Raw genomic sequence first — 24,664 nt, 5'->3', positions numbered from 1 at the left:
TAGGTTAGTACTTGTAAACACAAGTACTATCCTATGGCATCATTCTTTAGTGCACAGCAACTCACATGGATGCTGACAGGGCTGGCTCAGGCATGCTGAGCCAGGCTGGAGTAGCCCTGGGCTGGCAGGTGGCTCCTGGGGCCCCCTGCCAGCTGAGGCTGCTCTGACCCAGCTCAACATGCAAATACATACATATAAACGTGGTGCCTGGGAGAATTAAACTCCAGCACAATGTGTGTTTATTGTGTTTATGTGTTATTGTGTTGCATTAGTTGCATGTGTAGATAGCCCACCTATGTCCTCCTGGGGCCATTCTGTAAGCCTACGTTTCCCAGGGATTAAGACACCTAGGGTGTGATTCTCAGTCCCCCAAAATGCCTCCTATGCTAGAAGGCATTATGGTGCATGTAACCAGGACAGCTGCTCCTCCCCAACCAGGGAGTTCACTATGTCTGGGGAATCCTCATCCAGTTCCATAACTAAGCGGGTGGAGTTAACTGGAGCAGCAGCCCTGGGCACAGATTTGTGGGGAGGAAAGCCAAAAGTAACAGCTGCCACTGCTGGTTGTGCTGCTGGCAGCTAGGACCTGCCACTGCCCTGTTGTGCCTCTTTCCTCACTTGAAAACTCAGGTCAAATTTCTGGCCAGTTGATACCATGGTAGCACAAAGGGGTTGGACTGGGAGGTAAGGAGTTTTGCACGCTTAATCCCCTGTCAGAATAAAATGAGTATGAATCTTGAATTTATCATACATATCTATGGTATTTACAGAAAATATTTTCTAAAACGGGGTCTAAAACGAGATGGTGTGGATGGTACACATACCACCTTCTTTCATAAGTGGGGGTTGTATGCAAGAGCCTCTAAAGGATGCATTTACAATATGGATAGGCTGTCCATGTTTTAAGAATGAAAAGACATTCTGACTAGGGGCCTGGAAGAGGGCAGTTGAGGATGATTTTGGTGGGGTCAGAGAGATGGAACTTATAGAGCATGAGAAAAAGGTGTGTGTGGTGGAGCACCTTTGGGTGCTTGCCACCGTAAGGGCATAAGGAGACTGTGAGGCAGCCTGCAGATGACTGCAGAGCCAGTCAGGTGGTCACGTAACAGCCAAGAGGCTGCAGGGCTGAGCAGCCTCAATATAAAAGCAGGCCCTAAGGAGCAGAGCTGGCAGTTACTACAGGGATGCTGCTGAGGTAACACTGCCCAGCTTGAGATCTGCTGCTTCCAGGAACATCCTGGAGGTTAAGGATAGGAACTGAGGGGAAGAAGGAGGTTCCTAGGGACCCAGTGGAGGTCCCAAGCCCTGGGGAAGTGGCTGTGGACCTGGAGCTGTAGAGAGGCCAGCTTAGAGAGAGGCAGTGTGCACAGGGACCTGAGCAAGGAGCCAGGACAGTGAAATAAGAGTGGCTGTGCACACAAGGGCCTAGGGAAACACCAGGCCAGCCTAGGAAAGGGGCTTATAGTTTGTGAGCCTATGGAGGGGCTAGGTAAGCCCCTGATTAGAACTGGGGGTGATTGAGGGCAGGGGCTCAGATGAGCCCAGTGGAGTGAACGGCTGCTTGATATAAATTTGGTGGGGCACCAGGCAAGCCCAGTGGGAGAGAGGACTGGTGTATAGAGGGGCCTGAGGGGACCCCTGCGGAGGGTGAAGGTCAGCTGCTGTCAGACTGATCCTCAGACTCTTAACTGGTCAATGCAAGGGGGGCAGGGCCAACAGGCTGAAGGGCAAGTAAGCCCACTGCGAAGGGCAGGCCAGGGCTGCAGAGAGCTGCTGGTACCTCAAATAACTTAGAGGTGGGGCCAGAGCCTAAAAGAGGCTGAAGGTCCTCTTGATGGGGGGGAGGCACCACTTCCAAGAGAGGACAGGTGGTCAGCCAGCGAACAACCTGGTATGAAGGAGGCTGAAGCTCAGCTGCCGGATGGGAGGCATCCAATGAGGGGGTCTGAGAGAGATGGGCCACTGACTAAAAGCAGACTATGAGGTGGAGGCTGCAAAAGAGTGCCCAGGAGAGTGGCCCAGGGAGAACATCCAGGAGCCCAGTAAGAGGAATAAAACCAGGGCAGGTAGGCTTGCACTTGGTCCTGGGGCATGACCTAAAACTAAACCCTGCTGGGGTTGGATGGTGTGGTGGGGCTGCCTGTGGCACGGCAGTCTCCTGAAATGGCACACCAGTGCCTCCCTAGTGAAAGGCGAATATGGGGTGCTGGAAAGCCTCAGCCCCCACTACCTTGTGGGTGACCCGGTGGAGGGGAAGGGTTAAGGGAGCACACCCTGACAGAAAAGCACCAGGCTTGGGTGACAGCACAGGGGCCAGGAGGGCCCGAGGCCTAGTGGGAGGCCTGAAGGAGCGTGGGGTCCAGGCATGTTGACAGATGCCTGAAGCCTAAGGGGCATAACTACCGATGGAGTAGTTACCTCAGTGCAGGGGCAGAGTGTGAGGGGCTAGGAGCCCAATGAGAGGCAGGGAGCCCAGAATATGTGTGGGAAGTAGAGGCCCCAGAGAGGGGGCATGTGGCCCAGGCACATCTAAGGACACCTGAGGCCAAGTTGGGCCAGAGGCCAGGCCAAGATGTGTCCAAGGACACCTGAGGCCAAGTTTAGACTAGAGGCTGAGTATGGCTCAGCAGTGGGGCCGGTGGAGTTGGAAGTCACTGTGGATCCCATCTGTGAGGCATGGGACACGGTAAAGGGAAGGTCAGAGCTGTGTATTATGCCCTTGGCATCAGGGCATTAAATGGGCAGCATTTTTCCATCTGATTTGGATACATTAAGGCATGGTGGGTGAATTGAGGCAGACAGCCCTAGACAGGTGGGTGGGCTGACACTGTGGCTGGACCTGGAGATGGCCTCCTGTCACAGTGTGTCCACTCCTACGGAGCTCAGTAATGCAATTTTCCTTTCCCTCCTTCTTGACCTACTCAATTAGCTGGTGTTTCATTCAGGTGATCCATGTAGAAGGGTTACAAAAACAGGACAACACACGAATGTTAGCAGATAGACAAGGATTTCAGCCAGGCCTTGAAACCAGAGGTACTTCTGGCTGTCTAGGATACAGGGGCATTCTGAATGTGACTCATTAGGTATCTGGTGATTTAAGGCTTAGATAAAACTTTACCAGGGAAAAATCAATGGCAAGTGACTGGTGTGGGGTGGAAAACATGGTGGTGATCCCGCCTGGACTTGCCTGAGATTGTCTAGAGTGAAGGAAGGTTTTGCATTCCCTGAACAGGCAGGGTTTCTGACCCAAGAATCCTTATATTAGTCCAGGACCCCACTAAGCCACTTCCTGTGGCTCTTTGATAGTATATATAGCTTCAGCTGCTTCTCCAAGCTACTGCTCTGGTATGTCTCTCAGCAAAGCAAGAGTGTTCCCTACATCTCTACATTTCTTTACTCAGTTTAATTTTTCAAGTCTTCCACATTAGTTCCTATGGTTCCCTTATAATATAAACCTGACTCTATCTCAGGTGTTATAGCCCCTTGCATGGGCTGCACTTGAAACAAACTGAGTGGTGACAGCTGGTCATGTAAGTGAAAAGCTGAGAAAGTGGAAAGGCAAGGCTGTCACATGACACACAGCCTAGAGAGAGATGTAAGGCAGCGAATTACAATTACACGTAATGGAAATAATTTAATGAACCCTTTTTTGAAATAAAATTTAGCACAACATTCTGCCTGCTGGTGGATTTTGGGGTTACATCTTTGCCCTTCCACCTCCTTGGTACACATTATTTCAACTAATGTTTCCTTTTGTGACAACTGGCATTGCTACGTTCTACGGCTGTGCATTTGACTCAGTATGTCAACTCTTCTACACTTTAAGACTCAAAGATAAATCCTATCCATAAGTTTAATGGTGGTGTTTTACACTCTAGCACAGAGGCATGTGAGACTATCCAGTATAGGAATAATGGTAATATTCTGCACTTTATCTGGAGCTTTTCTTTCATACATTTTGCAGCACTTTACAAAGTGGGTTGAGCATTATTGTGCCTGTTTTACTGGAAAATGAAGTGCAGAGAAGTGAAGTTACTAGCCCAAGATGACACAGTTGAGGCATCAGCAGAGGCAGGAAGAGAACTCAGGTCTCTTGGCCATACCTATGCCTGTAACCAATACTCAGTGGGCAAGACAATTTGACAGTGCTTCAGCATGAGTTAGCTTTGAACTTTCAGAATTTGAAATAACAATGAATGTAATTTGAAAGGAATCTCTATGCAACATAGAAACTATTCTGATTAACAAGTTTCAACTAGTGCAGCTAGAGGAGGTCAGAATGAATTAATTACTAATTAGCACATGCCATATGTGCCATTATGTACAATTTTTAAATTCCTAACAGGAATGTGTCCTATCATGTTTAGCAGGTTTTATGTTTCAAATCTAGCCTTTTACTAACATTCTGCTATAGCTCTTCATGAACAGGGTCCAATAAGGAAGCAAGCAGTTTGTAAATGAGCTATTTTCTGCCAGGCATGACACAGTGTTCACCTGAAAACTCATTTCCAAAGCAGGGGAAGTGCACATTTATCCTGCTCTACCCTGGCTCTGCTCAGAATTCAGGAAAAGCCTTCAAGGTTTCTCAACAGGAGTAACAGTGTGGGAGCATAATCTGCATACTTAGTTTCTCTTCTGAGCAAAGCTGTTTCCTACTTCTAGTGCTTTCTTCAGTTTACTTTTAAAATATCTCAAATGACTGCTTCCAATACTAGGCTTGGATAGGTGTCCTACACCCTGAGAGATCTTATTGCCACAAAGGTTTTCCTGGCATTCAGCTGACACTCTCCTTTCCTAAATCTATCCCATTATACTTAGTAATGCTCTCAAATTTCCATGGTCAAACTGGTGTCCTATACATTATGCTCTTACTTTTTGAAAACTCTCTTTTTGTTACATTTTTTAAAAACAACTTAAAGTAGAAAGATGTTGGAATATTGCAGAACCATGTGTACTATTTCCCACCTGAGCTGAAACATGGAGAATTTAGCTTTTCTCTTGGATGTTTTAATTGTTCAATTGTTGTGAGATCTATAACACATAACCATCAATTAACTGAGTCAGGAATCATGTCCAACCCTCTGTTCCTTCAAACTTAAGCTTGATGTTATGGAAGCACAGCCCAGCAAGGAGTGTAAAAGCAGCAGAGCGTGTACAGTTACTTTGTGTTGGGACCAATTTTGGTTTGGGGTTGATATGAATGCCATGCAAGCTGGTGCTTCTCAGTGGAAAGGAGAACAGGCTAAGTAGAGATCAAATAATCCAATTTTCTATTGTTAAAAACAATACTTCAGCACCTCTTCTAGTTCAGATTTAAAAATAGAAACCTCATTATTATAATTATTCGATCAGGAGGTTATCCAAGCTTAATGTCTGTGCTCCTGTTTTTCTAGATTTTTGATATAATGAATGTTTGAACCTATCTATTGAGAAGATACGCCTCTCTCTGCCACCCACTGTCAGCGAAGAGTTCCAGCCCATCAAGGCACTAGCATTTCAGTTCTACTGGAACTAAATTGTTAGAGAAGAAGCAGGTCATCTGTGTGTCATGTAATACAGTAAAAAAAAAAAGGGTTAACTGAGAGTGAAACCCATTTTATTAATGGGGGAATCAATAGGGTGGAGACACTTTTCTGGGTAAACTCTTGACAAAGGGAATAAGTCTACAGCTCAGACCATAGGAACCTGAGATAGAGAACCCTGTTTTTGAACAGTATCCTTCTTACTAAAAAAGGAAACGAATAAGGCGTTAGTTTCTAATGCAATTTTTCAGAGCCCAATTCAACAACATTATTCTGTATGATGAACAATACAGCAAGCTATTCTATATCTTTGAACAGATGTAAATCAACTTTATATGGCAGCATAGCTGCTGAATGCACATCCTTCCATGTCACAGCATGAAATATTTTCAAGACCTTACTGCTTTATTCAAGCACACAAATATTTAAAGATATTAAAGCCCACACTTTCCCTCCTGCATTTCTCCATGATGCACAACATGCATCCCTGTTGTGTTAAGTTATATCATGGTTGTCTTAAACGCTGACCTTTGCATTCAATGAAAAACATATGCAAAATAATGATTTTTCAGAAGTTTCTCTACATCAGAACTGTTCTTACTGAGTTTAACATTTTGCCATGCTGAAGGAATTGCAACACTTTCTGAGATGAAGATGGTATGAGGTGAATCTGATACTCACAGGACGACTTCTACGTGGTCCAAAGCCCACTGATCATGACCTGTTCCATTGTGACGGGGCTGCCACCAGCGCAATAAGACTCCTTTCATTCGTGCCTCCCTATCATTACAAAACGCAAAAACCAGTAAGAGTTCTGTGCTAAGAAGGAACCTTTCTTGGCTATCTACCTATTCTCAAAATAAGAACTAGATGTAAAACCAAGATGTGCTCTGAAATATCAACTTGGAATAGCAATAAGTGATTTAATGACAAATAAGAACTTAGATTGATTCAGGAAAAAGATTTTTATGCTTCTTGGAAAATATTTTTAAATGAAAGATTTTACATTTCTCTAAATAATCCTGAAGGTCTGTTCACTCTGTTTTTGATCACTCTTATAAATGTCATACTTCTCATCCACTCTCTTAACCTGTCTATCCCCATGTTTCCTTTCTTTTCCTGTGTAGAAATCAATAGAGTCCTTTCTCCAGAGGATTTATAGTACTTATTCAGCAGTAATGAATATGATTGGGTACTTACAGCGGAACATTATAAGACACTCTTTGGGCTTGTATAAAGTCCTTTGGCTGATGCTGTGCAATTACTTGCCATGTTATTCCATTATTTACACTGTACTGGAGTAACACTGCCTTGTCTACAGTATTAGGATCACTCAGGTTGGTATTGCAACTATCTGTTTGTGAAATGCTCCCAATTTGCAAAACAAACATTATTTTGCTGTAAAACACAGAAGAAAATATATCATTTTTAATTTATGGAAAATGTTCAAGCCAATGTGATTATATTTCCAACTTTGCTGTAGTTATTTTTTTCAAAAGTACAGAATGACTTTAAGAAACATTACTAGTAGTAAACAAAATAAGCCACTTTGATGTCGCTAAAACACAACACTTTCTCCATAATAATACCCTTTGTTAACACTGCTCAAATGCAATGTCTGTGTACATCTCAGTGTTATTGGTGGCAATCAATCCATGATTACAATGCATTTGCTGAAAGCCAAGCTATGTATCAATGTTCAAAAGTCAAATGGCAACACATATAGAAAAAAAAACTAAAAAAGGAAAATATAAAGGCTAAAATTTACCAAAAGTAGTACCTGAAGTTAGACTCCTAAATCTTTATTTAGGTGTGTACATAAGACATTAAGAGTATAACCCTAGGCACAAATACTTGGTATACTTGCTGACAGATCCTAATTCTTATTTTGTCTAGCCAATTGGCTTAAAAGACAAATGCGGAGTTCTGGAAACATTTTTCTTTTAGGAACCAGAGAGTCCATGTGGTACTACATAGCCTGAAAAACTTCACAGATGAAAAAGTTATGCTTGTTTCTTGGCAGGTGACTGTAACTTTAGCTGACAACTAATCTTGCAAGTGGGTCTGTATTTAATGTTAACATCCTCACTGCCTCTCACTTTGAATGTGACATGGTAGCCTAGGATTTGCCTTACCAGTTCAGACCACTGGTCTGATCAGTCTGTTATCTGGCCTCTGGTGATGGCCTTGCCTTAAGATACCTGCACATACCATGCTAGGGTAGGCGTACTAAAAAGATCAGACCTTTTCTGCCAACAGGCAACTCCTACTTGTTCATAAACTCCAGGCTGCAAGTTGTTAAAACATTTTGCCAATCTTAAAAATTCTTCTAGCCAGCCAGACATGCCTGTCTGTAAGGCTGAGCCATCCCTGTTTATTCGAACCATTCATTTCACACACATGCCATTTCATTTTTATAAAAGGTTAGTCTTCTCACAAGCTGTTAAGGTAGTATCTTGTATTCATAGGAAAGTGTTATTACCTTGCTCGTGTGAGATCCAAAGGCTTAGTTATAGCTTGCCTTATTTGACATCCGTTAAAATACAGTGAATCTCCATGGGCATATGGTGCCAACTGTCCGCACCCATTCCCTATAACTCCACCCTGAATGGTTTCCCAGTTTATTTCAGTGACTCTTGCAGATTCAAAGTTATCTTTAATGTAACTGGGAAGATCATGGCTAAAAACAGAGCAGTCGTCACCTGAAAATGACAGGGTGACATTATAATACAGATAAGTATCAAAGTACTGACAAAAAAATTTACTGTTTTCAGTTTCATATTCAATTCATTGTAATTACTGCCAGAGGCAGGACCCAATGTAAAATGGAACTGTGGGCAGAATACACTGCTGCAGAACTGCAGATGATATTCAAATTTCTGCATGACTGGCACAAGAAGCTAAGCTTTCACATTTAAAAAACAAAGGGTGTGGGTCTTTACTCATTTACACAGTGTAGCTCCATTGGCTTTTAGAGAATTTCTCGTTTTACACCAGACTGGTGAGAGCAGTCTGAAATAACTACTTGAAGCGACGTCTCTAAGATAGCTGGGATCAAAATCATTTAAAGCTACAAGACTCAGTCCTTCAAGATGTTGAGTACTCTGGCCCCATTCCAACTAAGCACTTAAATGGTTTAATTGGACTACTCATGTATGTATAAGCACAAGACTGACTGACTTTTGGAGCAGAGCCAGAGTTTTATATCTTGCAGGACTCAGCTCTTATTGGTCATAATCCACAACTTGGACTCCACCAGGAAACAAACTGAAAGCCAATGTGCTCTGTGAAATGAATATAGGTATGGCATGGTCTGTGTGAGAAATATCTATCCCTGAGTAATAAGGCATCCACATTGTGCATTAGATGAGGTCTGATAGCCTTTAATGCACAGCACAGTAATCTAATAAAGCAGAGTACAGTAATTCAATATGGAGATAATAGAAGGTGGGGCTACCTGACACTTGTGACAATTCTACTTATGAAGGTATAATTTTACAAGGATTTTTGGGCGTGATATCTTTTATTGGATCAACTGTATTTCACTCTCAAAAATCCTCACTGGGCCCGCATGGCTATAACATCACTCCAACACTATCTTGTTATGGGTTACTCAAGCAATCCTTTGCTGAGTCAGTCAGTATATTTGAATAAGTCTTTATTTTCTTTGTTTTGATCTATATCTGCATGTCAGAGAGATATAAACAAAAGGAATTCAAGAGAAAAAACCTTGGTATCCTTCATCACAAATGCAAATGGCTCCAGTAGTGCAATATCCATGACCACTACAGAGTTTTGGGCAGGCTTCTCCAATATACACATGATCTATGGCCCAGCTTTGTTTCTCTGTTTCTTCTCCTTTTTGAATCCACCTGAACTGAGTTGCACTACAAATACCAAGAAACAAGATATGATATATGCAGCCATAAAACATTTATATACAAAAATAGTCAACCAGAGATAGAAATAGTTGCAGCAAATAGTTCCACTCTGATTAAAACAATAGCATTAAATAATAGAGTCTGACTTAAATTTTCAAAACTTACACTAACAGTAGGCTGAAGTAACAGTCTGGTCCTAAGGGCAGAGGCAGCAGATATTAGATAGTCTGCCAGTGGATAGTGCATTCTCACATAAAACTTACAAAGGGATGTATAACATTTACATTTTGGCATGCTTGCCAGGCTGGATAAAACCTCTTTGTGGTCTAGATCCAGCCTATAGGCTGTAGGTTCCTGGTCCCTGGTCTAATAGTTGTGATTTTCAAAATTTCTAGGCAGCCAACAACTACTGATATAAACTGGAGTTATTCAGTGCTTAGTGCTCATAAAAAATCAGGCAATTTCCAGGATTTGAATTGAGAAACATAACTTTGACCTTTGTTTTTTGAAAATATTGTCCTAAAGTCTATAGATTTACATTGGTTGACAATTTAAAATCCCAATCCTGTAAGTACTACTATTGATTATAGTGCTTCTTAACACAGAGTGCCTATACATGAGCAGCAAGGCTGCTCTGACTTACTGTAATTACAGCGCATCAGAGCAAGCTTGATTAATCAAGTCTGCTGGAGCATGGTAATTAATTACTGCACTCCAGCCGACTCCAGCGTCTCATGTATCAGCATCCCCATGCTGAAAAAATAGTGGCAGGGGCACTTTAATTAAAGCTTGTTGAATGAACTTTAGTTAAAGCGCCCCTGTAGCCATTTTTCAGTGTGGAGATGCTGGTACAAGAAATGCTCCGGGTGCTTTAATTAGAGCAGCTCTTGTAGCCACTTTAATTAAACTGCCACCCCCCACTCCCAGACCATGTGTCTAAATGTCCACAGCTGGCCTTCCTCATTGACTTCCATGAGACTACTCATTGTAATCGGTAGTTGAAGTTTTGGTAGTTCTTATGGCTGTGGCTCAGTCGAAATCTTTAGATTAAAAGTAATGGCCATCTAATATCTGGCAATTGCCAGTTTTGTTAAAGGAAAACATTTCCAAAGACTTTCATTATGTATCATATCCAAATCCTGAAAAAAGAATCACGTTAAATTCACCAGTTGTTCTGGACAAACAGTTCCAGCGATATAGATGACAGCTAATAATTCCACAGGGAGGTGACCTTTTGGTAACCTACCTGGATGAGACATGATCAGGCAGTGGGATAGTTATTCTTTTCCATGTAGAGCTGTTGACAGAATTATAGATGGTAGCTTCATGGAACTGAAATGGGGAGCAGCCAATGCTATTAGTTGAGGAAGGAAGGCACTGTGTCTGGACAAGTTGCCATGAATCTGTCCTGTAGGAAATGAAGAAAATATGTTGTTAGAACAACTGAAAAGAATAATAAAAGGGAAGTAAGTTATCTGTTACAGGTCATGACAATGGCTTCTTTTAGAAAAATAATCAAGTGATCTTCAGCAATATTTTCCGTGTACCATTGTCACAAACAGACAAAACAGACAAAGTGTGAAATTCTGCAACCTTGGTAAGCCAAGGAAGAAGCCCCTTCTAGTGGAAATGCTCAGAATCACGTGTACTGGTAATAGGTTGTGGAAAGCAGAGGAGGAGCCCTGTGAGCTGATACTACAGCTTGTGACTAAGAATTCTGATCCCTAAGAATTCTGATCCCTTCTCTTTCTAGGTCAGAGAAAAGTCCTTTTATATCAGTTTTCCACACAAGGTCTGTATCAGTGGTTCTCAACCATGTTAGACTCAAGGCACCCCTCAAAAAACTCCAGTTAGTTTTCTCTCATTTTTTGATTTTGGAAAAAATAATACAGCAAATCTTTTGAATGCTGTTATTACTATGGATTCCTATATGAAATCTCTGGGTGTAATCAGACTTATGCATCTAACAGCGCTAACGTTGTATGGCACCCTGGTTAAGACTCACTGGTATATACTGACACAGAAAAGCATATAAGCACCAAAAGAACATCTTTATTTTTTATGAAATAATCTCTCTAACATTATACTCTACTACAGGAAACAATATAATTAATGGGTCACCAATTCAAGTGCAAATTAGCATCACATGGTTTTTATTTTAACCTTAGCTCAACAATTATAGTTCTTTATCACAGCAGAACAGGAGTTCTCTCTGTTTAACAGAGACAGTTATTAACTGTAACTTCAAGCACAATGTCATTGGTCTGTCAATGGCCTGGGTGACTTACCAAGAATGTTTACAGGATGTATGTAAGTTGCTATGTTTGCAATAGGAGTGGTGCACCTCTGATTTGAAAATGGTCACTGTATGACTCAAAGCAACTGCTTTCATAAGCAAAAGCCCTTGAGCTTTGTAATATGATATTTGCAACTGGGACCATATATAATTTTCTTGTTTACCTGGCATCCTTGGTGTACTCCAGCATGACAGAGTGGAGGTCCCCACAAGAAGTTGCCTCACAGCCAACCACAATCTGAAACACAAACAAAAATTTGTCATATCTTGCTAGGCTGAAGAGATCAAAAGGATATTAATGTCATACATAATGAAGTCCTAATCACCTTTTCTTCCTAAAGGTTTAAAAAAGAGACGGTCAACTTAAATCCAACAAATGCAGAATAGAAAAAAAAATGACCCCACAATATGCCAAACTTTTTATGGCTCACCTGGAAAAAGAATTCATCAAGAACTGCACCATCAAACCCATGCTATACCTGAGATATATAGATAACATCTTCACAATTTGGAGCAAAACCCTGCAGTCTCTGATTGATTTCCATCAAAAATTCAACAGCTATCACCCCTCCATCAGACTCTCTTGAATACTCAAACACCAACATTTCCTTTTTGGACACCACGATCAATATCCAAAATGGTAAAATACAAACCACCATATACAAGAAACCCATGGACCAACATACATATCTACACATAACCAGCGATCACCCTAAACCCACCAAAAAAGCTGTAATTTACTGCCAAGCTCTCCAATACCACCAAATTTGTACCAAGGAGAATACTCATGATTGCCACCTCACAAATCTCAAAAGGGCTTTCACCCAGCAAGGACACTACTCCAAAAAGAGAGATCGTACTTCTAAATGAGTCACCCAGATACTACATTGAAATTTGCTGCAATACAAAAAAAATCCCCACTAACTGCACACCATTAGTTATGACATAGCATCCTTCTCTGGAACCTACATGGAAAATCCTCACACAGTTGCAACCCATACTAGAAGACGACCCAATTCTTAAAGAGATCTTTCCAGAAGCACCAATTCTTGCCTTTAGACAAGCACCAAACCTCGCTAACCTCACTACCAGAAGCAAACTTCCTATGACCTAAACCACACCAAATGGATCCAGATCTTGCCAGGCCAAGAAATGCAAAACCTGCCAACACATCCACCCCTCCCACAATAACTACACCCCACAACAAAACCATCACCATTCCTGGAACTTACACCTGCACTTCCAGAAATGTAATATATCTCATTCAGTGCACTAAATGCCCTGATGAAAAATATGTAGGAGAAACCAAACAACAACTGTGTACCAGAATGAACATACACCAAAAAACCCAAGAAAGACAAAAATATCCAGTTGCCTGTGGGTGCACACTTCTTGCAAGACAATTACTCTCTCTCTGATCTCTCAGTTCTAATCTTCAAAGAGAATTTACAACACACCATTTGTAGATAAGCCTAGAAACTTAACTTCATAAATCTACTGGATACAAAAAATTATGGTCTTAATATAGACAGTGGATTTATGGCACATTACAACATGCCTGACATCTGATTCACCAGGTACCTGCCTGAAATTACCACTTACACAATCCCGCCCTGCCACCCCCTTCCTTCTCTACCCAAGGTCATCCTAACTTCCACCTATTTACTTTTTCACAGACTGACAGACTGCCCTTTTTCTGCCTTGGAGAAGTCAATACTACAACAGTCTCCCATGCTTACCTTCTGTATTCCTTCACCCATTATTACCCTCTTTCTCTCCCCCTCTCTTCCCTTCTCTACCCATTGTTTTTCAAACTTCCACCTATCTACATTTTCACTAACCTCCTGTCACACAGGTAGCTTCTTTCCTACCTTGGAGATTTAAGAACAGCAGAATCTCCCAAATGCCTGAAGAAGGGTATTTGTGCCCCAAAGCTTGCAAAGAACTTTTTTCCAACTACTCAGTTGATTTAATAAAAGATATCACATCTACCCAAATAATCTTGCCCACCAATAGAAACCAAAGTATTCACCATCTCAAGTATCTCTACCTTTGTGCATCAATACCTATAACTGAAAATATTAATCACTCATGGATTCTGGTATGTTTGTATTATGTAAGATAGGATTAATTTTTGTCATTTGTATACCAAAGTATACTGAGAGATGATGAAATGCCAACAATAGAGCATAAGTTTGGGAATTAAGGGCAAGTATTTTAAAAAATAGATGCCTAATATTAAGTCTCTAAATCAATATGTAACCACATAAACAATCTAAGAAGATAAACATTTTGAAGAATCCGGGCTTCTAGCCACCCTGCTGCCCAGCCTGGACACTCAGCACTTCTGAAAACCAGACCACTTAAGTGCCTAAATATGTATTTAAGAGCCCAACTTTGGTTAACAATTTATCGCACAGGCAAAGATTTTAATAATGAAAATTTGGTGTTTAATTCATATACATCAAGGTTCATTCTTTTTAAAAGTTTTTTTTTTAAACAGAATGAAACTGTACCTGAGAAATTAAACAATTGACTTGTCTTGACACTATAACGTCAAAATGTAGTAAACTTTACACGGTACTGAATAGCTAACAAACTACTGTGGCAGCAGCAGCTCTGGCCCCTGTTCCATAGCCAGAGTGAGGGCCAAAGCTACCACAACCACTGGCACCGCAAGCACTCTGTGACTGTGGCGGGGTTGCGGGACTGGAGCAATCACGTACTCCATGCCCCAAACTGGAACAGAGCCAGAGCTGGAATGTGGGAGGGAGGCAGGTGTCAGGGAGTGGGGCAGCAGGGGGGCCATGTAGGGTGGGACAGAGGCAGCAACAGGGGGTAGAGGCTACAAGGGAGGCAGGCAGCAGCAGGGAGGGATAGGTGGGAGGAGGTAATTAATTGGGGGAGGGTAGAGTGCCAGGGGTGCAGGAATGCAGTGGGGGGGAAGTTTCAGGGGCTGCAGGAATTGGGGAGGGGGCAGCGTCAGTGGCACAGTCATGGGGGAACAAGTGGCAGATGGGCAGCCACTGTGGAGGAAGGTGCAGGGTGCACAGGCACTGGGGGTGTAGGCAACAAGGGGGCAAATGGTAGGGGGCAAGGTACAGGGGGAAAAGGGGCAGGGCTGAGGCCACTTGACTCCCCCACTGCCTGATACCCTATCACCTTTCCTGTCACTTGTCCCCCTACAATGGCTTGTCCTGCAGTAATAAATTTTCCATGCATAGAATCTAATTATTAGTGGATCATTTTAAATTCAAAGTTGTCCTGGATTCAGGTAAATATGGTATGTTAACCACTTAGGGAGCTAGTATTCACAACTTTCTATTCCCCCCACTTGCACACAACAGTAACAGAAAATCAAATTAATCCCTGGTGTAATTTCAAAGGTCAGGGATGTGGGTAGTCGAAGACTGTGAGGAAATGGGCTAAAATTGGCATTGGCTTCTAGGGAAGATGAAGGAGTTAATTTTTTGGAGGAAGAGGAATTTAAAGTCCTTAAGTTAAAACAATAGTGAGAGACCAAGAACCAAATCTAATTAGGAAGAGATGTAGCATCACCCTGATTACTTTTCTCAAAGGTTATATCTTGTCTTTTTCAGAATGTTCCTCATATTTGTTTGCAAAATGTCTAAAACAGGTTTCAGTGACATTTTTTTGTGGTAGGCTGGAATGACCCAGCTCAGGTCTGAGGCAGGCCAGTGCTAGGACCTGGCCACTGCTGGTGCTGTATCTCCTCACTGCCAGGTGGTAGCATCGGTGAAGCCCCCTCGCACCTGGCTGTGGTGTGTTCAAAGCCCCAGCCACCAAATGCCACCCAAGGCCATGGCTCTGCAAACCAGCTCCAATGACTCTGTGGGATGTAGGTGGCCAACCCCTGGTCTAGAAGATCTGGGACATTACTGTAATATAAATAATGTATGATCTAGGCCTGTAATATAAATAATGACTAGCACTAATAATAATTAATAGCTATTTTGTAATGATGAAAAGTCTGCTGACCTGGTTGAAAAGCCCATCTTAAAATAAAGAGTAATATCAAGGGGCACTTTGCTGATTAAATGGGCCATTCTGTTGTGACACATCACCAAGTACATAAAAGGGCTCTTTATTTTACATATTTTCATATTCTCTGCATGTGTTAGTAGTGTTGGAGTGCTGAAGTTCATGATGGTCAAGGAATTACAGGAGACACAAGGATTTTTGTGTGTGATGTCTTTTCCTGGACCAACTGCTTGGTTGGGATAGACTTACACAAGCTTTCAAATGCAAAGCATTCTTCATTAGGTCTGAAGGAAGGATGGACACTGAGAACCAAGGACACTAGTATTGATTTTATGGCAAACTAGAATTGACCCAATTCCTGAAAATCTACCTTTACACTATGGGTGATAATGACCGGCTTCTCTTTTGAAAGGTTTTGCTCTCCCAACAATCAAGCTATCTTTTTTTCTGTTGTTTATCTGCTACCTCAGATTTTTTTTTCTTCTCTAACAGCCCTCCACACTGTTTTTAATCATCACAATGCCTGCTTCTTCCTTCAGACCTTATGAAGAATATTTTGCATTTGAAAGCTTAAGACTATCCCAACCATGTGGCTGGTCCAATAAAAAATATCACCTGTAAAAATCCTTGCCTTTCACATTCTCTGCATGTCACATTATTTACTCTGACTCTGTTTCTCCTGTTCTACCTGTTGCTTAATGATGGAAATTTTTTCCTCTCATAGTTTATTCTGCCAGGCAGAGACTTATGCACATTGCTGGTCTCAATCAGCTGGAATCTTTATTCTTGCCTACATTTTCAAGGTCTCAGTCAGTTTCCATCTCCCTCTTCCCATCACTTCAGCAGGTGTTATTATAATGACACTTCACTTCAGAGATAAGAAATCAGGACAATATTTTTTTCGCATATTACCCAGCTGAGTGAAGAATGGCCAAGCAGCCAATACTTCCAGTCACCCCTGAAGCATACAGAAATTCAGTCCTGGCTTGAAACAACATACATATAATCATTCTGACCCTATGGTATTGCTTTTGTTACTGTCCTCCCTCTTACATTACAAAAAAACAAGGCATTATTAAATATTGAAAGGATTACTGAATTTTGTATTCTACTTGGAGCTAGTAAAGCTATCCAGAGACAAATTAGTTGAATTTTTATTGCATGCTTTACTTTGGATGAAGAGAAGCATCTCCTTACTTTAAACTGTATCATGTATCCTGGTTGTATAATGAGCTCCCTGGAGGACAGGATATTGTGTGTCTTGTCCTTTTTCTTATTTGGCCAGTAGAGGTGAAATGATGGGTTACCACAGAACCCTGCAGTCCTGACTGCATTAGGGTAAAAACTCCAGTTTTCTTCATGGGAAGTGCCTTCTATTAACAAGAGTTAGACAAAATTACTGTAATGTCCCAAAAAACATGTAGGTGTAGCCACACAGAATCCTTAAGTGTAGCCTCACAGCGATTTTAATGAAATAAGCTTTAAATAAGGAACCAGGAGGCCTTGCTAAAGGGTCATCCTCAGTCAGACAGTGCAACTGTTTTTAAATACTAGTACTTGAAAAAGAAGGTATGATAAACATTTTCAGTTGAAATTAAATGATCAAACGTACCCTATATTTATGCTTAGATTTAAAACCAAATTGTAGTGAAATAATTGATATTAATAAAAATAATAATGACTAATTAATACTTAAAACTGATGTAGGCAATAAAATATATACTTTGCATTTGCTAGCTTAAAGAGAACATTTCACATACAGAAAAATGAAATATATGTGCATTGAAAAGCTTTTTGTCACATTTATTTAGTTCAGCATACTGTCTGTAAACTTCTGACATTTGACAGTGACAGAATGTTTGCCACGTTCTTCCTTACCATCGTCAAATGTATCTACCAGTTGACTGGGATTGATCTCAGCTCCTCCAATTAGTATGTTATCTAGTGCCCACTGAGCACGGTCTGGGCCTGAAACCACAATGCCACTGTTAATTACAAATGGCTGCCACCAGCGCAGGCGAGTTGTATTGGTTAGAGCATGTTCAGGGAGGAGTATGTAGTCATGTCTGACCAAGACATATTTCTGATAATCCATCTCATGAAGTAAGGTCCAAGATATTCCTATAACAAAAGGAATTACCATTGTAAACAAAACATAAGCTGACAAAAGATTAAAGAAACATAATTGGAAGGCACGAGATAGTATCTATGTTCTTCAAGTGGAAAACTCTTAACTTCTAATAGAAGCGGGCAACCTCTACACACAATATTAGTATTTCTAATGGCAGCATATTCTGTATGCATAAAGGTAGTGTGGTGTACCTTTGGGTGTCTGCCACTTTAAAGCTGAGACCAGGCAACCAGCAGGTGCAGGCCAGCCCTGATGAGATGACCATTTTAAATCCAGGCCTACAGGGCTGAGCCAGCAGTTTGTTGCAAGCAGCTGGGGAACAGCAACACCCAGCTGAGCTGCTGATGCTGTTCCTGTTCACACAACACGGTAAGGTAAGGGAGGAACTATTGGGGATGGCTGGAGGTTCCTAGGTGCCCCAGGGAGAACACTAAGGCTAGTAAAAGCAAGGCCAAGACTAGACATGAGGCTAACAGCCTGCAGGCCTACACAGGGGCCAGGCAAGCCCCTGATTTAAAACAGGTAGGGGTGAGGCCTGAGGCTCAGGTGAGCCTAGCTGAGAGGGAGTGGGTGAGCAGTGGAAGAGCCTAGACAAAACCCTTGACTGGTCAATGCTGGCACCAGGAGCAGGATGGTCAAAAGAGCTAGAGTGCCCACTGTAAGGGACACCCAGAGCCAGGGGGCCTGGGGTTCCGACTGGCCTGGAGATGGACCAGGGCCTGAGTGGCTAAAGGTCCCGGAGGGGAGCCATGTCCGAGAGGGAAGGAGGTCTAGGGAGCTGACAGCCCTGCATAATGACGGGGATTGAGTCGATCTGGCATCCCATGATCATCTCATAGAAACACTGACCAACTGCGGCCTCGGCTACATGACAGTCCGCTGGCTGGGGAATTGGCTCCAAGGTCAGACCCAGAGAGTGGTAGTTTACGGAAGTCAATCATTGTGGTGCGCCGTAACTAGTGGGGTCACCCAAGGTTCCATCCTTGGGCCTATACTTTTTAACATCTTCATTAATGATGTGGACATTGGTGTCAGAAGCGGACTGGCCAAGTTCGCTGATGACACCAAACTTTGGGGTAAAGTGTCCTCACCTGAGGACAGGATGGTGATCCAGGCCAACCTTGACAGGCTCAGAAAATGGGTGGATGTAAACCTGATGGTGTTTAACACCAAAAAATTCAAGGTTCTCCACTTTGGAAAGAAAAACTCACAGCATGCTTATAGGTTCGGCAGTGCTACGCTTGCTAGCACGATGCCCGAAAGGGACTTGGGGGTCATGATTGACCACAAGATGAATATGAACCACCAATGTGATGTTGCAGCTGGCAAAGCAAGCAAAACTCTGGCTTGCATCCATAGATGCTTCTCTAGCAAATCCCAAGATGTCATCCTCCCTCTGTACTCAGCTTTGGTGAGGCTGCAGCTGGAGTACTGCATCTAATTCTGGGCTCCACAATTTAAAAAGGATGTGGAGAAGCTTGAGAAAGTCCAGAGGAGAGCCACGTGCATGATCAGAGGGCAGGAAAACAGGCCTTATGATGAGAGGTTGAGAGCTATGGGACTCTTCAGCCTGGAAAAGCGCAGGCTCAGGGGGGACCTGGTAGCTTCCTATAAGTATATAAGGGGTGTACATCAAGATCTGGGGGAATGCCTGTTTACCAGAGTGCCCCAAGGGCTGGCAAGGTCAGATGGTCACAAACTCCTCCAAGAGCATTTCAGGCTGGACATAAGGAAGAACTTCTTTACTGTCCGAGCCCCCAAGGCCTGGAACAGACAGTTGCCAGAGGTGGTGCAAGCACCTACTCTGGACTCCTTTAAGAGACATTTGGATGTTTTTCTTGCTGGGATCCTTTGACCCCAGCTGACTTCCTGCTCCTGGGGCAGGGGGCTGTACTGCATGATCTACCAAGGTCCCTTCCAGCCCTAATGTCTATGAAATCTATGAAATGATTAGGAAGGGTCTGGAGAGCTGGTCAGGCCGACGCAAGACCTGGCCCTAGGATGGCTCCCTGTTGCAGGTAGCAGGATGGGGTCCTTTTCTTCAGAAACACAGAAGAAAATTTCATATGAGAAGAGATACAAATAAGAGACACAAATATCTTTCATAGTTGGAAATTATAGCTCTGAATAATAGATTCTATATTATTATTGGTCTCAGCTGGTCTAAATTGGCACAGTAAAGCATTTACTGTGTTTGAGTATAAAAAAATGTGTTCACATGCAACTAAAATGTTTACTTGCCTCCATCAACTGAATAATCTAACAGAACTCCCTCCTTCCTGCACGTTGGTCTGTGACAGGTTGTCATGTTGTTTTCACTCCCAATTCTTCCCCAATACTGTAGAAATCTGAAGGGAAACACATTGATAGTTACACACAGAATACAATATATCCAAACAATATAGTAGATTCTTTCTTACATGACAGATTTGTTTACTGTCAAGAAATATATTGACAATGTTCAATATACCAGAAAGTTTTATTAAACAAAACTGATGTTTACTTAGGACAAAGATAGGTTTTTAGTGAATCTTGCAGAAACAGCCTCTATAAATGCAAATAGGCCACTATGGGCACAGCACATTCATCTGTGTTTGAAATTAAGCAAGGAAATGAACTTAATGAAAATCAGAAGTAATTCCAGTAAAACATAAAAAGGGAAGAGATGAGCTACATATTAAAACAAATTCTGCATATAATTCAGCAGAATTAGTGACACTTTAAAGCAGGAGGGTGAGGAAAACAATAATATTAGTATGCTTTGTCTCCTATATTTTATAGGCTATATTGTTAGCTCATATAAATTGGCATCAGGGCTCTAATGGAAGTATGCTACTTACAGTGGCTGAAGATCTGGCCTTATAAGTATGCAAAAGCTGTGTATTTTATATATCTAGTTTATATATATTAAACAAATGTGATAAAATCTTTTATATGAGTGAAAAAAGGTTATATTTCACAGCTGTCTCATCACTGGGCAATTCTATTTTGTTGCAATAAATATACAGATGGGAAATACAAATTTTTAAAGGGAAAGAAAAAGCCACAGGAACATTTTAAGGCCCAATTCTGTAGTCACTTTAAGCACATTATTTTCCATATGTTCCCTCATTTCAGTGGAGTTACTTACCCGAGAAAAGCCATTCGCGTCTGTAAATGTTGGCAGAACATGGCATTTTGTTGCAAATTACCACAGAGACTTGTTCCTTTAACCGTCTGGCAAATATCATGCTTTTCTTTCCCCAAGGCCTTCAGTGAAGAGAGGCCTCAAGAGGAAATTCCCTTGGCCATTTTTGAAATGTTAATTCTTCAACTTCACTTACAAAAATCTGTATGATATATTCAAATTGGCTCCTGTCTACACCACTCTCATGCTAAGGAAGAAGTCTCTAGGGGTTTTTTTAATAGCTGTTTTTTCAGTGTAGTGCATGCCCTACCCGGAACCCAGATGATACGTGGTTAAATCCAATTCTCCTATAGCCCAACATAAATAAACACAATTGGCATTTTTTAAGTAAATACCTTTGGTTACTTATTTTTTGAAAAACTTTTGGGTGTTTGTGAGATGTGCTGGCGTGACCCTCCCAAATACTGTCAATATATAGAATGGGCACAGCACAGGCACATACACATGGGGGACAGCACAGGCATGTACAGATTTTTTTCCTCGTGCCTACTTAGTTCTTCACCTCTTTGCTGAGACTGGCAGCCAGAGTACCAGCTGGTGTCAGTTGTGAAGCTGAGGTTGTAACACAGTTGTCACTAGCACTGCACTGTTCTTAAACTTTGTCTATAAGTTCTAAACTCTTTTGAGTAAGGACCTTTTCTTGTCATATACCTACAAAGCAGCAAGATACTCCACAAAAATAAATAATAACTCATTTCACAAATGTCAGTGAAAAAATTCCAGTTGATGGTAAAAATAAGAACTATTTGTCATTGTCTACCAGAGATGACTCTGAACTGTGGCTTAGAAGTGAAAAGTTCAGTATCATCATTCCTGTAAGCTGTCTTATCTGTTACTATTTATTTATATGTTTGTTACCAATCTGATCTCTATTATTATTATTATTATTAATGAAGCCCTTTGTTAGAACACATCAGCTATGTCAAATTCTAGCTGGTAACATGACATACTTGGCACCCCTCAGATCCAGGTCTTGAGTGACAGCCTCTCTCACAGTAGTGCCTCCAAAATACAGAGCTGTATCCTCTGCTAGAATTCCACATTCAGTACAAGCATTTCCACCTTCCAAGGACATCCATAAATCTGGTTTAATTTCTTCATTGTCAAAGCGTTCCTTCAGGAAAGTCTGTAAAAAAAAAAAAAAAAAAGAAAAAACTATGTAGCATTTGAGCAACAACTAGAAGAATCATCCTGCTCTACAGCCTTTTTAGCTAACCCAGTTATAATTGACTTTTGAAGTATGTTTGAAATGTTCATAAAAATAGTAAAGTGATTTTTTTTTCCTCTCAGGAGCTAAGGTCCTTTGTACAGACAGTAAATTTTATTTAAATTATATCACGTGATTGCATCCATCAGACATAAAAGTAATGACTTAGTGCTAGATAACATCCTTCCCTTTTTTTTTTTTTTGCAACCCCACAAAACCCGCTCCCCATGCACACACACAAACAAGACTAGTTATTAAGTGTGGGCATATGGATACAAACAAAGACATTAACCTGTATGATATATAGGAGCTATAACTATTATTTATTGTTGGTACTCTCGTTGTGTTCAGAGGCAAAATTAAGATTAGGGCTCCACTGGACTAGCTGTCATACAAATTCATAGTAACATCCAGCCCCAGCATATAAGGAGTGAAAAATGGAACGATGAAGACATCCCAGATGACCTCAGGGACACCATGATTGTGACAATTTTCAAGACAGGAGGCAAGTCTAACTGGAAATTATAGAGGGATTGCCTTGCTGTCCCACAGGAAAGATCACTGTGAGAACCCTCCTGAGTTGTCTCCTTTCACTTGCTGAAGAGCTCCTCTTGGAATCTCAATGTGGGTTTAGGGCATCAAGAGGCACAACTGACATAATCTTCAGAGCTTACCAGCTGCAGGAAAAATGCCAGGAACAACACAAACCTCTCCATATGGCCTTCTTTGACCTCACAAAAGCCTTCGACTCTTGTCAACCAAGAAATGCTATGGAGGATCCTTCTGTAGTATGGATGCTAACTGAAATTCATCACCATTCTTTGCCTGCTCCATGACAGTATGCAAGCAGTGGTTCTCAATAATGGATCCATCACAGATCCTTTTTGACGTTAAGATGGGAATTAAGCAAGGCTGTGTCATCACTCCAAACTCTTTCTGATATTCCTTACCGTGATGCTACATCTGACTACCAACAAGCTTCCAGTTGGAGTGGACTTACACTGCCAAATGGACAGTAAACTGTTTAATCTAAGCTGACTCAGAGTCAAAACCAAGACCACCTCAACCTCAATCATGAAGCTCCAATATGCCAATAATGTTGTAATCTGTGCACACTTGGAAGCAGACCTTTAGGTAATTGTCAACATTTTTACTGAGGCATACAAGAAAATGGAACTGACACTTAGCATTCAGAAGACTAAGGTCCTCCATCAGCAAGCTCTTAATGAGTAGTCCGCAGCTCTGGTAATAATTTAGATTCATGCTGAGACTCTGGAGAATGTTGAGTATTTTCCATACCAAAAAGCCATCTCTCACAGAAGACTGACATTGATGAAGAAATCCAACATTGCCTCAAATGTACAAGTGCAGCTTTCTGATATCTGAGGAAATGTGACATCAGATCTAAAACCAAGCGCATGGTTTATCAAGCAGTTGTGATCCCCACCTTACTGTATGGAGCTGAGACCTGCAGAAGATCTTCTGAATCCAGCGGGAAGACAGACACTCCAACATTAGTGTTTTCTTATAAGCAAACATCATGAGCATTGAGGTGATGATCATCCAACATCAATTTTGCTGGGCCACCCATGGCATCCAGATGTCCAACTCCAGACTCCCAAACCAAGTTTTATTCTCCTAACTCAGTCAAGGCGCAAGCCCAAAAGGAGGGCAGAGAAAGCGCTTCAAGGGTACCCTCAAGGCCAACTTAAGAAATGCAACATGGACATCAATTCATAAGAGACTATCGCCCATGAATGAAGGAAGAATACTGCAAGGATTTCAGTACTTATGATAACCTTACGATGACAACAGGAGTGGCAGGAACAGTGTGCTGCAGACCTAATCAAGAACGCAGAGCCACCCACCCCACATGGAAACACGTGCCTAAGTCGCAATGGAGTCTGACGATCCCGTATCAGCCTCGTCAGCCATATTTGGACTTACAGATATATATGACAGTCATGGAAGACAATCATCCATGATTGTGAGGGACTGCCAAAGAAAAAGAAGATAAGCAGTAAGGGTATGCAAAGCAGGCAGAATTCGATTCGGATTTGGTCTGATTTGGGGGACAGTGATTCAATTCACTGATTTGGATTACTGTCCCAAGTCGATCTGGCCGAATCTGAAGATTTGATTCTGATCAGCAATTCAGCTATAGACACAGCTTTATGTTTTTTCTATGTACCGTGAAGTACCAGGCATGGCTCATGGATGCTGAGATGGTGGGGTAGATGGAGTGTCCCACAGGAGTGTGTGGGGGCGTTCCCCACACGCTCGGCGGTGGACCTGGAAGTGGACTGCAAGTATTTTCAGTCCACTTCCTGGTCCGCCGCCAAGCGCTTGGCAACTGCCCATGGGGGGACCCTGGGTGACCCTCCCATAGACCCAGAAGGCACCAGCTGCCAAGCTGGGGGGCAGGGGAGGGGTCTCGC

The 24,664-nt window shown here is 42.0% G+C and overlaps 1 protein-coding gene across 1 annotated transcript in view; it reads right to left on the bottom strand.

Annotated features, from left to right (window-relative positions):
- The window catches only part of RELN (reelin), a gene marked incomplete at its 5' end in the record, with an annotated part of 668,605 nt that overhangs the window by 18,881 nt on the left and 625,060 nt on the right, over nucleotides 1–24,664 (bottom strand). Inside the window, 10 exons of the mRNA XM_019509331.1 lie at nucleotides 6,204–6,302; nucleotides 6,723–6,920; nucleotides 8,005–8,224; nucleotides 9,252–9,409; nucleotides 10,650–10,811; nucleotides 11,864–11,937; nucleotides 16,899–17,074; nucleotides 17,580–17,822; nucleotides 20,074–20,180; nucleotides 21,970–22,145. Of these exons, the coding sequence (XP_019364876.1) occupies nucleotides 6,204–6,302; nucleotides 6,723–6,920; nucleotides 8,005–8,224; nucleotides 9,252–9,409; nucleotides 10,650–10,811; nucleotides 11,864–11,937; nucleotides 16,899–17,074; nucleotides 17,580–17,822; nucleotides 20,074–20,180; nucleotides 21,970–22,145 (1,613 nt within the window). The remainder of the gene's footprint in view (nucleotides 1–6,203; nucleotides 6,303–6,722; nucleotides 6,921–8,004; nucleotides 8,225–9,251; nucleotides 9,410–10,649; nucleotides 10,812–11,863; nucleotides 11,938–16,898; nucleotides 17,075–17,579; nucleotides 17,823–20,073; nucleotides 20,181–21,969; nucleotides 22,146–24,664) is intronic.

The sequence above is a fragment of the Gavialis gangeticus genome, unplaced genomic scaffold (assembly GCF_001723915.1).
Source record: "Gavialis gangeticus isolate Ggan-Ray unplaced genomic scaffold, GavGan_comp1, whole genome shotgun sequence".
Classification (NCBI taxonomy): domain Eukaryota; kingdom Metazoa; phylum Chordata; order Crocodylia; family Gavialidae; genus Gavialis; species Gavialis gangeticus.
Note: the sequence above shows the minus strand (reverse complement) of the source record. Positions and strands in the feature narration are given on the sequence as shown.